At 38.0% G+C, this 15,183-nt stretch overlaps 1 protein-coding gene across 2 annotated transcripts in view; it reads right to left on the bottom strand.

Annotated features, from left to right (window-relative positions):
* CDK14 (cyclin dependent kinase 14) overlaps positions 1–15,183 on the bottom strand; it is a 324,587-nt gene that overhangs the window by 236,556 nt on the left and 72,848 nt on the right. For both annotated transcript variants that reach the window (XM_065629053.1, XM_065629055.1), the window contains one exon: positions 3,187–3,432. In XM_065629053.1, coding sequence (XP_065485125.1) covers positions 3,187–3,432 — 246 coding nt within the window. The remainder of the gene's footprint in view (positions 1–3,186; positions 3,433–15,183) is intronic.

Genomic DNA, 15,183 nt, shown 5'->3' with positions numbered 1-15,183 from the left:
TCATTCCAGAACAACACCAGTTTCAATCAGCTTAAACAGTTTGGAAATCACACTCATAGATGTTTTATTATGTTTAAAAGAAGGGGGGAAGATCATGCAATGCAATGTGACTGTTTTACACAAAGAGTATGTAAATGTCAGGTGGAAAGACACTAAGTGTAAAAATTGTCTTATGAGAACAAAAAAATAGCATGCTAACTTCTGTCTGTATGCTAATGCACTAATTAACGACACAGGACTTCTACCAGGTTGCAACGAGGTGTGACATTAACTGCAGAAAATTACTTCATGTTCAAGAACAAATTATTTATTTTCCAAGTGACAATCTGTGGCAGAGACAAGGATTTCCAGCTTCCCCAAACCTCTGTGTGTGTCATCGTTCTCATCACAAAGTGCAGGGCATTTAGAAGGTACAGAAAACACATAACGGGTAACATGCTACCTACAGAGTATTATTTGGTTATCTTCACCAAACACTGAAGCTGATACCTGTCAGAGAGCTAATGAGGCTTCTGAGACTAATCAAAACAGAACCTAATGCTCCAAGACATTATGAACAAGGTCTTTTAGGTTGCATCTTGAAAAATGTTATCTCTGAGATAGATAACGGACTTTTACCTGAGCAGAAGTAATGATATGGAAACTGCAAGCCTCATCCACATACCTTTTGTAAGACATCACTTCCCTACCTGATAGCTACAGAGGACTTTAAACAATGAAAGGGAAGAGACTAGACAGAAGCCTACTTCTAATTCAGTTCCTCTAGTAATCAAGCGTAGAAAGTGCAAACTGAAGGTAGTGTACTTCTATTAGAGTAGCTTTAAAAAAAGAAAAGGTTATAGAAAGCAGAGCCAAAACTGAAACACAACTACACATCTGCAGCCAGTACAACACAGAGGGCATAGCATGCTCAAGAACATTTACAGAAACTGAAATGCCCATTTAGACTGGTATCATGTATATAGCAGAAGAATTTCCAGAGAATCAAGTTATAGCTCAATAAGGGAGAATATCTAGCAGTCCTCTGACATGGAAGAAGAATAATCATCAGAAGAGGAAGAAGCAAAGGCATCTGCTACACAACATCAGGACTAGAAAAAAATGAAACTCAAAACCCTTTGTCAATTGAAGTGTAATTCAAAACCAGAGAATGACAAATTCCTGCAACTAACCACACAGGCATATGCTCAGTGCACGAGAATACGTCCTGCCTGAGGCAACGTATTCGGGCTCTGGGGGAAGGGAACAGCTTGACAATTTCTCTGCCTTGGACATCTGAACTTAGGTCCAGGCAGGACCAGGAGTGACCTGCAATCAGCAGAGGGCTAACACCAGCTTTTGCTGGCAAGTTCTGCTCTTCCTCATTCATTGACATGAACATATGTAATAATCACAAGTTATTCCTTGCCAGATGCTCTTCAGAGGACTCTTTGTGGGGAAGAGTCAAAAACTAACAATGCCTCCAAGCAGAATGAAGAAGTGAGTTCACTGAACAGAGCTATAAAAATCAGGGAGAATTATGGGAAGTTAAGAAATTAAAATTGTGTTTCAGGAAATTCCTATTCATCTAGTTTAGCACATGAGACAACTCTAGCAAGTCTGTGTGAGTCAGCATAGGACAACATTAGTAAAAGTGTATGTTTGTATATATAACAGCTCAGGCTCTAACCAACAGCATACTGGTAGGGGAAGCATTAAGTCTACATGAGAAAATACCGGGATTACAAGAGATTGCACAGACCAGTAGAGTACTAGGTCTCTGGAAAAGAACAAGATGCCAATATCACAGTTTCAAAAAAAGCCTGCTTCAAAATTCAGGAAATAAAGCAAATTAAAAAACTTCAGTTTTAACACAAAAGAAGTACATAAAGCATTAATAGAAATGAGTAATAGTTTCGAGGAGGAACAAGATAAAAAGAGCAATGATAGGGAGTGAGTTAATACAGCAAAAAACTTAAGGAAGGACTTTCAAAAAAAAAGCAATTTCGATAATCAGGCATCACACACAAATAAACATGGTGCAAACTGCTCCATCCATCCTTAACAACTGTAAAAGTTTTATGGTAAGAACTCCTTGTTACGGGCTTATCTGGAACACACTGGAGACGTCTTTGGCAGCAGCTATATAATGCCAGGCAATGATGAGAAAGCAAATTTCTTTTTGCTATGGGTGGTTACACTTTAAAATGTAACCTTTTCTAAAAAGGACAGTCCCCTGGAGGCACGACATCTTATCCATTAAATTCACATGGGTTAAACAAAGCTCATCTATAGAAAATGAATTTCTGTCATTTTTTCTTAGAAGCTTGACAGGATTGAGTCAAAATTCTGTAGGGAGGACAGAAGATGTCCAGAAGATAAAGCAAAACAAAAAAAAGAAAGAAAATAAAAAAGGCAATCAATCTTTTAAATTATTTCATGCCAACTAAGATTCAAAGTGTTACATCCATTCTGCTTAGATCTATAGTCTTCAACTCAAAGGTCACATTTATTACGGATTTTTCTTGCCAAAGCATAACAGAAATAGTTTTTCAATAATTTTGAAAGTCTTTGGGGGAAATCTGTTCTGGGCATTATTCATGAAAGGTATGACATTTTATTTATCTAGTTTCTTTCAAAATACTTGAGAATAAAACAACAATGACGACGTACTGTCAAACCCTTCTCAGTTGTTTTTCTCTCTTCTCTCTTTTATACACACACACCGTTTCTGACATGGAAATAAATGTTAGTTTTACTACTTGTTTTTAAAGACAGAGTTTTCATATATAAACAAACTCTGTCAAATCTGATCTGTTCCTCTAAAACCTAAATCTAAAAATCCTAAACTTCATGGGAAATAATTCCTCTTCACAAATAAGCAACTCTCTGCAAAATCTGCAAAATAAACATTATAGCAGCTCTAATGCCATATCAGGATCAGGAGGGGAAAGACCTGGAAATCCCATAAGACACCCTAGATAATATCTGAGAGGAATTTCAAAATATATTCTTTTTCAAGTTCTGTTTTTATATTCTATTTCATACATAACACTACAAATATTTATGCGAAACATCTTAAATAGCAGCCACGAGATTTTGGTTTGTTTCCAAGGAATCAATTCCTTCTTAAGAAAGAAAACCTTTCTCTGGTGTTATTAATTCCACCATTTGGTTCACGTGCAGGTGTCAGGACTGTGCACTTACAGAGCTGGGGCTGGAGTGCCGCCTGACTTTAGGTGATTCCTTCCCTGCAGATGAAGTTTTGAAGTTAATGCAAGCGTTGTTCTCTGAATGAACCCTCTTGACTTGATTAGCTGGTTTCTCAAATGGATCAAAACTACTCTGCGTCCTCTGAACCCGGACTTTTTTATCCTCGGGAATTGTATCCAGAGGTTTGATCACTGAATCCATCCCCTGGCAGTTCCGTGTAGACATCTTTGTGACACATATCTGAAAGGAAAAGAAACAGCATTCATTGACTATAACAGGCCTAAAGTCTGTGTCTATCCATATATCAGCCAGCATCAAAAAAGGCATTGGACCTTATAGGCATTTATTTTCTATTTCTACATTAAAATTGCAAACACCACATGCATTTTACATAGGCATGCACTTTACATAGGGGAAACACACCACATAACAATAAAAACCCTATCTTTGTATACTGTACTAAAAGATCCTGAAAAAGGCAAAAGAGCAACATAGATAAAATTCACACATTGGTGTTTTCTTATACAACGCATTCTTGTCAACAATACCACTTCACCACTTTTTTTCAATCTAGCCACCGATATCCACAAGCAGTATTGACTTCCATTTGTTTATAATTGGATGAGTCTTAGCTTAAATAAATGATGGTAGTTTGTGTGTGCATTTCGATGCTGGTCTGCCAAAGATCTAATACCAATATATTATTGTATTTTTAAGTTATGCTTATACAGTGTTGTTATTATTATTATTATTATCACCATATGTCTCAGGAAATCAAATCAGTAAATCAAATCCCAGGCTGTGAAACGTGAGACTGCAGCTTAATGGCACACTAAAGTGGAAAAGTTCAATTCTTTGTTACTGTGAAGTATGACTCTGCCAGCCCCGAAGACTGCAACTTGCTGCTTGAGCTACCAAAATATGCTATTGCTAGTTCAAAAGAACTAAACGAGCAGAACAGCAAGTTTAGATACTCCATCATGTACATTTATGGTTTTAAATTTAATACACTTCAACATATAAGACCTTTTTTAAAATCACACAGTTGGTGGGGGGTTGTATTTGGGGCCTCAGCTTCTGTTGTCACCCATAAGAGACAACTTTTACTTGGGAAGAAAAGAAATAATTTTAGCTTTTAGGCAACAGGGAAAAGCTACGAAGTGTGATACAAGCAGACCCAAGAGGTTCCTTAAATCATAAGGCAAATCAAAAGTATCTACAATATACCTTTTCCAAGATATTTGCCAGTATTTAAGGATAGATGGTGTTAATTTGCTGTCAACCATACTGTTCACATACAGACAATTTGAAAAGTCTAATGTTCCATTCAAGCACTTACAACCTAACCATTTTTGAAAACTTGCTGTCATGACATAATTAACATGAAAAAAAGAAATATTTACCATTACCCATAACCCAAAGTATCTCCAATACAAACTTCTCCAATAAATTATTCTTTGCCATTTCCCTTGAGGAATTCTATGCCTTGAAAGCCAAATGATTTCAATTGTTCATAGAAATACCAGGTGGCTATACCTTGTGTTTTCGATATTTTGTGGTTTTGATGATTCACTGTAACAGTAGATCAAAGATTTCTTTTGTACATTAAAAATGTAAAGTACACTTCCTGCACAGTGCCATCTGGGCAAACAATCATGCACCAGGTCAATTCTAATGAAGGACACTACTAGCATTACAAACCAGGCTTTACAAAGGTTCACATTTCTTCTCATTAAAGTGGTTTCTCTAGACTAAAACTTAACCAAGGTTTAACTGAGAAAAGGAATAACCCCCCTTCATAATAAATGATAATTCTGTCTCAGGCCAAAATTAAGGCAATTATGTAATTTGGTCTATTACTTCAGAGAGAAAAGATATATTACTTCAGAGAGAAAAGATAAAAAGCTGCTGCACAAAGCATATTTAATTAGCTTTCTTGTAGAACTAATTGGCTTCTTTTCCTTAAAACAACTTACATGCACAGACATGCACCCACATACTTCCCACTGTCCTCTCCAGATCCGTGTTCTTGCTATCCTTGCTACCAACAAAGATGTTTTAAAATAATGTAAACTGAAGTTACTATTCAAATGGCAGTGCTTTCATTTTGCTTAATCAACACGGTTGCAAATAAATCAGTGTTTCTCAGCCTATGAAATCCTATGATCTAGAAAACAAGGGCAGGAGGCAGGGACAAAAAGTTTAAAAGCTGTATTTGTTTTCCTTTCAAATTACCAAAGGCCACCTGTGACCGCTTAAAATGTTTGGAATCCACAGCTACAAACATACTATAGATAATGCTTCCATGAGTACTGCTTCTACTTTCTTTTTCCACTGGAAAAATCTCCATGCCTAGCTGTAATGTGGGCTAAGAAAGCATTACATTAAAAACGAAAAAAAGGCAAGCCATCTGTTCCTATTGATCATCGCTACTGGAAGCAGTAACAGTTCAGAATGAGATATTGAAGGGAGACTACTTCATCTTCAGATCACTTGACCAAATCTGGAGTAGGGTAAAAATCCCCACGATCATCTTCTAATAGCCAGCTTCAACCTTGCAAAGACTAAAACCAAGCCGTATATCAACCAGCCCCCAGCTCAGAAGTCAAACACCCCGGTGGAGGCACAGGCTGAACACCAGTGGCACCAGTGGAAAAGACTGAAGACTGCAGCGAAGCACAAAAGCAGGGGACTCCCCACACTCCTCTGGCCACTCTGCAACCGCAGCGCTTCTGCCCATGCTGGCACAAGCTGTCGTTCATCACTTCCCTCTCACCTACATCGATAGTTCCCTCACAGTAATAAAACATTCTCTCCGAGCGACCGCTGACCTCAGTGCACTGTGAAGCCAGCAGAGCTGAGCTTACGCTGTTGTTGAAGGATACACCCTTCCAATTCATCTACCCTGCCTATAAAACTCTGAAGAGAAACAATATTTAAGCGGTTGTTTTTCTGCCATTGATTGGCCGAGTCCAACTTGGCACTCAAATTCTGCTCGGTGAACTCTGAAAGGAGCAGGTCTAAAATGTCAGTAATGACCACTGGTTGTAACTTCAAAATTACACAGGTAATTTCAGGTTTCCCTCCATCGGCAAGAGCTCAGCTACCCCCATAGCCTTGCTTTGCCCCGGGCCGTGGGTGCCCTGACCTGCCACTCCTGTGCTCCAGCTAATGGCAGGACTTCATAGTGACTCATCACGCAAAAAAGCAACAGTGTACTCAGCAAGACTGATGCATAACATATTTTGGAGATTTTCCTGCACATACAAATTATGTCAGATCTCACCAGCATGACCAGATCACATTTTGGGAACAGTACAGGTTTGAATTTTTCTATTACACTAATTCAGCCTTTGAAGTATCATTTTTCTCTCGTACTGCATAACAAGTGATTCTTATAAATTTCAGTGTCTCAAACAATATATAGAAATACTTAGCACCAGAAGCTCTTAGACCAGTAAACTGCGGTCTACCACCTGGCAATTCCTTGCTGGTAGTCAGGAGAAGCCTAACCTAGCCTCTTATTTACAGCTTTCTTTTTGCATAAGAGAGTAAGGAACCTTTTCCAGTTAAAGCACAGTATTTGTCACAAAGGACAGAGGTTTATTTTCAGCCCCTTTTAGATGAGCCCATGTGATTCTCTGGGCTAGTCAGAATTTCCCTCAGCATCCATTTTGCTATCTGTAAGACAGGACCTTTCTTTTTACCCCATTTCATCTGTTTTATCTGCATAAGACACAGGTTCTTCAGAGTGCGGACTATTGTTTTACTAACCCTAGACACAGAACTGCCCTTGTGTACTCCAATGAAGATGACAATTCAGAAAGTAGTGGAAATTATCTCTTGCCAGTGGAGCCTCAAAACTGCACGATTTTGTTGAATATCTGCATTAGCTACAGTTATCAAAAAAAAAAAACCAAACCCATGTGTAAGAGCCTTGCCCTTGCTCTATTGCCCAGACACTCATTGAGATGCTGTAAATGCCACCACAGCCCAAAACTGATGCTACATGAACATGTGATGAATGGCACCTTAACTTTTACGTAAAAGTACTTATCTCAAATGTATGTAGAGACAATACAGGTGATATATTGGTTTGTCATACACAAGATGACAATTATGTTTTATAAAATGCAATCAAGAGAAAGAAGAGGCAAGAACTTTTCGGTATGAATGCGATATACGTTTAAAGAAATTTCTGTCTATCAAACAGCATAAGCCCTTAAATAGTTTTAATTATTGTTTCTTTAACGAAAGTTATCATACAAGTAAACACTAAAGTTTGTCAACGCTTTAAGTGATTATTTGCCCTTCTGGAATTACTGCCATGATTTGGTATTAATACTTCTCCCACCACAAACCACATTCAAAGCGTAACTTTCAGAAGTATTAACTATTTCAGAAACTATTCGGCTTTTAAAAGTGGTGCAATGAAATCACAGTTACCACTTTCAGAAGAGGTGTTTCTGCCAGCAAATCTCACAGCTATGGGCAGCAGAGGAATTGGATCTTCATTTATGCTTTCTCTCTTCTTTACAGGAAACAAGATTTTAGAATAGGCCAGTCAACACATTTAACAACTATAGATTATTACAAGTGGAACAGGTAATACGCTAAAAAACTGTCTCATGTAAGGATTGTTCAAGCAGACATTACCATCTTTTAAAACCTTATATCAGATAGTAAAGGCTCGAGGAACTCACTAACCGATTCACCACCTCTGACTTCGGTCACATTCAGTGGCCCCAGACATGAAACTTGAGGGTACAGCTGCTTTGTGCCACCTACGGTCCTGCCTGGCAGGAATCCCAACAGTGGTACCTTGGAGAAGCAGGCTGAAAAACAGATGTTGGCAAAAACGGCAACAGAGGAGCAGGAACAAGGGGTAGATGATAAATTTATGTGTGTGTATATATATATATATATATTTCCTACATGGAAAAAAGGTAAAACAAAGCAATGGCAATGGTATGGACAGTATTCACACCAGAGAACTTCACATGTAGGACATTCATCCCCCAAGTGTCTGCTCTGGTTCTGAGATGAAAGTCCTGGAAAACCTAAACTAGGCTCCAATACTCAATGTGCCTTTGGAAAGAATCTTGCTCTTATCCACAGAGAACAGAGACGTCCTACTGAAACTCATTTTTTGTATTTGAAGTTACTGTTTGGAAAAACACTTCCAAAGTAGCACTTGGAAACTGTCCAGGGACTTGGTGTCTTTGTGGGAAAGGGTATAAACTGAAAATAGCATTCCTACCCCTCGAGGTAACTGTATTAGTAGTTGAGAGTTCCTGACCCCAGCCTTCAAGAAAAGATGTCTGTGAGCCCAGGGGTGATCCAAGAGAAGCACCTGTCCATGAAAATCCTGCCCGCTACATTTCTTACATAAGCGTCATTAATGTTAAATACACAGTTGTCTTTCCCCAAGTTGTTCCATGCTCTGCTGCTAAACAGTTATGCCAATATACCAAGTAGTCACCAGGGCAACCACTGGTATCTCGCACATTCTTCACACCCCGGTGACTGAAATAAACCCACTTTTTAAATTTGTCCACAATTATTTACTCAGTCTCAACTAAAAAGGTAAGACTAAAAGAAAGATGATGAGACAGAAGTAATTTTGTCGCTTAAAACCTACAGCATAGTCACTGTAGTTGCCTGAAGAGTTCTTCTCTACTTTTGAAAGAAATAGCAAAGGGACAATTTACTTAGAAAATCAGAATATTCATGTCAATTCCAATATTCCTTGTGCTATCACAGATTCTAGAAATGTAAAGCAAAATAAAAAATAGCCCCACAATTGTTAGTATAATTGGGTATTAAAAGTTATTTTAGTGTTTCTCTGTGGTTTTATTTATTAGAAAGTAAAAAAAGCAATTACCACACACCCAGAACATTAAAGAAAGGGCACTTCAAAAATCCAAATCTTAAAATCACACAAAAGCATAGCATAGTTTACACTTTGTAACTTAGTTGCTGATCAGAATCAGAAGACAGACAGACAAGAAAACAGCTTTGACAGTCTTTTTTCCCCTCTCTCCCATTTGGTCTCACAATCAGTTTGAGAAGATCCCGAGGCTTCTCTAGGATAAACGAGCATAGTCATCATTCTATCAGTAAGGATCACTGGGCTACAGTTTCCTTCTGCCCCCATCCTAACTTCACAGTACTTATCACAGCTCAAGACATAATGTCTGCAAATAGCCAAATAAAGACTACAGCTGAAGGTAAAAGACCAAAACCACAAGAAGTGTGGTTTTGCTCCATGCCTAATTTCTGTAATCAGCCCCATTAAATAAAGAAAAATCAGCATAAACACCAATGGAACCATTTCTAAATAAAGATGTCTGTTTGAATTACCTTATATCACTTCAAGTAAAACTCCTTAATCTGCATTTGGGATTAATGTAAAAAAAAAAAAAAAATCAGATTTAGTTATTGTGATACGGTTTCAACGCAACATTTTTTTCACTTCATCACTGTCAGCAAAATTAAGTGGTTCCAAACAAACAGGATTCTTAGACTTAAAGGTTGCTGGATTAATTCATCTACTGTTTAAAGTAACATAGCATTTAAAGAGTGAGAGTGATCAGTTAAAACATGTCAGTAATTTATAGTCCTTAGAGTTCATGAATTTTAAAACCAGTCATGATTGTCCCCTGAATTAATCATCTGTTAGGGTACCTAGTAAAAGACAAGTTGTCCCATATCAGTGGAATTTACTCATATGTATAAAGATATCTTCAATAACAAAGAAGAATCTACTTTGGTATGACAGACCAGACATCCTACCACACAGAAGAAAAAAACCTAAAAATGTTTATATAGTGTACAGACATACTACTGTGAAGCTCATTACAACTTTTAGGGAGATGCATTATATCAATTCTTTAATTCCTACATTTAACATCCTACAAATGTTTACTTTAGTCATCCAGTACCTATGGGCTTACATAAAATACTAAAAAATTGCCATCCATCTACTATTCACTATTGGTCATTGCCACTGTGTACATCATGGGAAAAAGTGGTTGGTTGGGTAAATACCATAACAAACATCCAATATTCTTGTTGAAAAATTAGAACAAAATATCTGAACGTCCCCCAGTTGTGCCATTCCAAGAGAAGCAGTATGAAAGGATCCGACATAGGGAAATCCAAGATCTAGTACCCACCAAACAAAAATAAATAAATTACTGAGTGACCTGAGGCAAGGAAACCACTTAACCTCTCCACAATCCCATCTTTCTGTTTGTAATAATGATCTTGCCCCTATCACAAGAAGAAACCGGGAGCACTAAGTAATTTTGTAAAGCACTTAGGTTTTTTTAAAGTGAAATGTTATGAAGATATAGATTATAATTTGTAGAGCCAAAGCCCTCTGGAAGGTAGCACAGCAAACTCATTATTACAGAGAATAGGACTTAGCACTTGCATTTAGCTGACAGATGTACAAAGAAAAAATCATAAATAGCCAAGTGACTACTAACCCAACAGCTGAATTGCTGAAAGCATAAGGCCAGCATTCATTTTCACTGAAAAAATCCTATCTGGATATGAGTTTTCATTATCTTTCATAAGCATGTTATTTTCTATCGTGCCTTGGTACCATGGCAATTGAGAACTATACAAGTCATCTGCAGATTCTGGCAGCACTGGAATTTGACATTTGCTACTTATAAAACACAATTTGGGAATGTTCTGGAGTATTACAAGCAGCTTTGTTCAAAATAAAAATGCGACTGCCTGGAGAATGATTCTTTTTGGAGAACAAAGCAGTGAAGCAGCTCTTTCTTTTTATAACCACAGGTCTTGTCCACTTCTTCTTGGCCCAGCTGGTAGCACTCTCCTGAGAAGAGAGGGTCAGCAAATATTGCTCTGTCCACAAGCAGAAACACAAACAGGTCAAGAAGAGGGTTCAGTTGGTGAGAAAGCTACAATGAAGGAAAAGATCAAGGAAGAATGAGTCATGAGATAAGGGAGTGAATACACTTGTGAAAGGGGAAGTAGAGCATGTAATGCTGCACGACATGACCAGTGAGTTCATACCAGAACTACCAGTGCAATCAGGCCCAAATGTGAAAGACGTCCTTCAACACTCACCCTTCCCTGTAACCACCAGCACCAGTACTTTGGTTTGAACATTTGATGGGCACAGCTAAAAGAGCCGCAGAAGAGCTTAAGTAAGATAGAAAAATAAAGGAGAAGAAACAAAGGACAAGAAATAGAGTAACAGTCACACAAGGAAGGACAGAAGATGTGAGGAAGAACATTATTGTAAAATAGGCAGTTATTTTCCTGTCCTGATGATCTGTCAGTTCTCCCTGGTGACCTCCAGGGGTAACTTGCTCAACTGTGCCCCAGAACTATAATTGGTATTCTTGGGTATTATTTGTTCAGCTTTATTTTAACACAGAGATTGCCAGAAATGCTAGCTACGAACTAACAAATGCAACCGAAAACAGAGCTCAGAGACTGAAAGTGGTATCTGGGGATATGGTGTGCTCTTTGCTGTACCTACCACATACTTATCATACATCTCCCACAGATCATTTCAAAGGCACTCTCCAAAAATGGCTGGTTTATTTCTGAAGTTGAAGCTGATGTTAAACCAACTGTCTATGTCATATGGAAGAAGGCAAATATAAAAAGGTCACTGAAGTGCCAGATGGAGGAATTTTTGAACTGGAAGCTCTGACATTAATTCTCTGTGTTTGTCTGAAACACTGAGTTCAATGAGCAGATTAAATGTCTGCTGAATTGTCAAGTGAGAAACAAGTCACTCTCACAGAAAGGCCAACTGATCAGACCTGGAGTAGGAATCCCAGGATCATACAAATCTGAAAAGTTCAAACACCTCATTCAAGGAAAAATAAAGTTTTATACTGGAAGTTATTATGGGCAGTGCTCACACAACTCTTTCTTCTCACCACCACTCCACCCCTGCCAGACTTGCAAATATGTCGCATATTTATTCTGCTAAATTAACAGATAAGTGTTAGAATAATTACTGAATCAACCACAATCCTGGAGTTAGGAATTACTGCACATGATTGTATATCCCTTGAACATGGGAAGGTGGAGCTGAGCATTTCTAAATTTTTTTGTTTTCTCTGTTCATAGCACAGCCTAACTTCAGAAAAGTGAGTTTTCAGTTCATTAAAGTAGGTGTTCCTCTCCTTGCAGGAAAAAAGGTCTGATTTTGAAGAGAACCTGGATTAGATTTTAGGTCGATAAAAGCCCACATATGTCCTCAAAGTAAAACCCTGTTCTGTGATAACAGTCATCAGGAGGAGTCACCTAAGGACAGGGTCTCAGCTAAAGGTCTTGCAGAAGTCCTGACAGCCTGTAACATACATGAAAAGAGACAGAAACTCAACGGAGCTGATCTAAAGGGGCATTTTGCTCTATTTCTGTACTTATGCCTCAAAATACAATAACTGTGTTAGCTAATAAAGCCTGGCAAATAAATTCTTCCTTTTACTTGTATGATGCTCAGGTTTCCCTCAAAGTAAGCGGCATGTAATAGGGCATTCAAGGTATTCCTGCAGTTCAAACCGGGCTACTGCTTCCATTAACCTGGTTCAAGAGTTACTGCATCCCAAAGCAGGTGGGTCATTCCTTCAGTGAACCAAACAGGAGGGCAGAGGAGCGGACCAGCAGAGGTGTTGGTGTGGGAGAGGCGGCTTCCAGCACCAGGCACCAGCCAGCGACTCCTTGGTAACCAGCAAAGTGGTGGAGAAAGTGTCTGTGCATAAACACTCTCCCATGAAATTGTGACAGGTGGTTTCTATACTCTTTTACTTAGTTACCCATTTGTATCTGTTGTCTATCCTCCTCTGTAACCATATGAACAGCATTTAAAAATAAAGATTAAAAAAATATTTTCAATCCCTTTCCCATATCAGCCTCCTGCTCCAACAGATGGCTGCATGCACTAGTGCAAGTTCATACAGTTTTCTTTCCATAAGCACATTATTAGTAGTTCTGTACGAACATTAATATTAAGTCTTTCTGAGTTTACAGGTTTATAATTTTATTCTATCCTCCAACACTCCCCTCAATCATGAATTTATCAAAGGCGTATCCATAAATGCAGTAAGTCTTCCCACTGCCACATTCAAGTGTGAGAAATCTTGAGAGACTTGACAGCAAAATGCCTATTCTTGCTAAATTCTGGGGCAGTGTTGGTAAGGTTTTTTGAGAAAATAAATGGTAAACAATTCCATTACTTGAAAATAGGTTCTACCTCATTCCTTTAGGCTTCTTTGCCTATCCTAGCAAGTCTCTTGATTCTTTCACAGGCACCATCAAGTACTTCTGTTGCAAAATAAGAACAATAGTTGTTCTCCGACAAGCAGGGACTACAACAAAAATACTGCTATTGGTCAGATCTGGTCATGCAACTGATAGTATAAGACTAAAGCCCAACTCCTCAACTAAGAAGTCAGCTAAATTCTATTTGGTGAGCCTGAAGTCAGATGAAAGTAACGAGATATGATGAGATAAAAACTTAATTTATAATTATAATGAACCAGAGAGTGTTTTTCAGACTGAAAAGTCAGACAAAGATAGTTTAACAACTCAAGACTGACCTTCATATATATGCTGAAAAGCACTTTTCTTATAAAAAGAAAAAAGTAACGGGATGGGTTACACAATTGTCTTTGCAAAACACATGCATTTTCAGGTGGAAAAGTCTTACAACCATTTTCTTTCAGGTATGACAACCACCTTCATTGCACTGAAGCAGCATGCTGTATCATCCTTTACAAATCAATGGGTGTCTCACATTCTCTTCAGCAGGCTATTAAAAAGGGCTTCCCAAGAAATAATTCAAGTCTAGAATGGTAAACTAGTTTGGCTCTTCTTCCTTCATTCAGGCCAATTCCTTCATTAAAACAAAACAAAACAAAAAATTACTTCATTCCCTTCCCTTTTCTCTGCATTTGTTCTTTTTTCCTTCCTTCTCTTCCAAGGCTCCTTTTTTACTATCTTTAGCAAAAGCTAGAATAAAAACTAGGTAATGAGAGTTCTTTATTTTATTCTGCTAATGCATTTCAAAGTTTCATTCAACTACCGAGAAAGAAATCTCTTCTGCTTTTAGATGCTTCGTCTCTGAGGTCAACAACCCTACAGTTTGAGAAATGCAGCTTCCAAGGCAGATCAATGTCACAAGGAAAGACAAGCTCTCTGAGCCGTTCTAGATCTGCTCTCTTACATATTATCTTCCAAACCACTGAATTTGACAAGGTAACTTCTATCAAATCAGCACGGTAAAAAGGTACAGACAGAAAAGGAGCTTCAACTTCGTTATTATTCTCTTGTGCAAGTACTCTTCAGAGATTTGAATAACCTATATTACAACTTGGTTTCCCAGAAATCTTAATAACAGCCACCCACCTTTCTGCCATTGTTTTCTTTCATGAAGTTTGAGAGTTTAGGTGAGGATGACAAGTCCAGCTTCATAAACAATTAAATGAAGAGAGTCTTCATTTGTGTTTCAATCTCATATACACCTGATTTCTTCTTTTAACTTGTTCTTTTTCTTTTTCCTTTTCCTTTTTTTTTCTCCTCAAATAAATGACCTGCTTACAGAATTCTACAAAACTTGAATGAAAAGTCTTAAAGAAATTTTCTACCAGCTACTGCAGGTTTGTCAGACTTGCAGTAGCACAATAACTTTCAAAGCAAAAAGGTGGAAGAAAGCACCATGGAACTTGCCTCTAAGTACATAGTGTGTCATGCTGGAAAAAAATAGCAGAACCCCTGCAGACATATCATGTCCCACAATTCAGAATTTTGTCAGGGGGTTGTAATGAAGATTATAGCATCCGAAGTTATTCAGAATGTGAAGAACACTCCAATATATCTTTTCTTGCAAAGAGGTGTAAAACTTAAGATGGAGAGGTTTCAAATTGGTAGTGAGAAGAGCTCATCATAAGGAGAACGACTGTAATTTTATAAGAAGAATTCTTTGAACAGCAT

Source organism: Caloenas nicobarica, chromosome 2 (assembly GCF_036013445.1).
Source record: "Caloenas nicobarica isolate bCalNic1 chromosome 2, bCalNic1.hap1, whole genome shotgun sequence".
Lineage (NCBI taxonomy): Eukaryota > Metazoa > Chordata > Aves > Columbiformes > Columbidae > Caloenas > Caloenas nicobarica.
The sequence above is the reverse complement of the archived record's forward strand: the minus strand, read 5'-3'. Positions and strand labels throughout refer to the sequence as shown.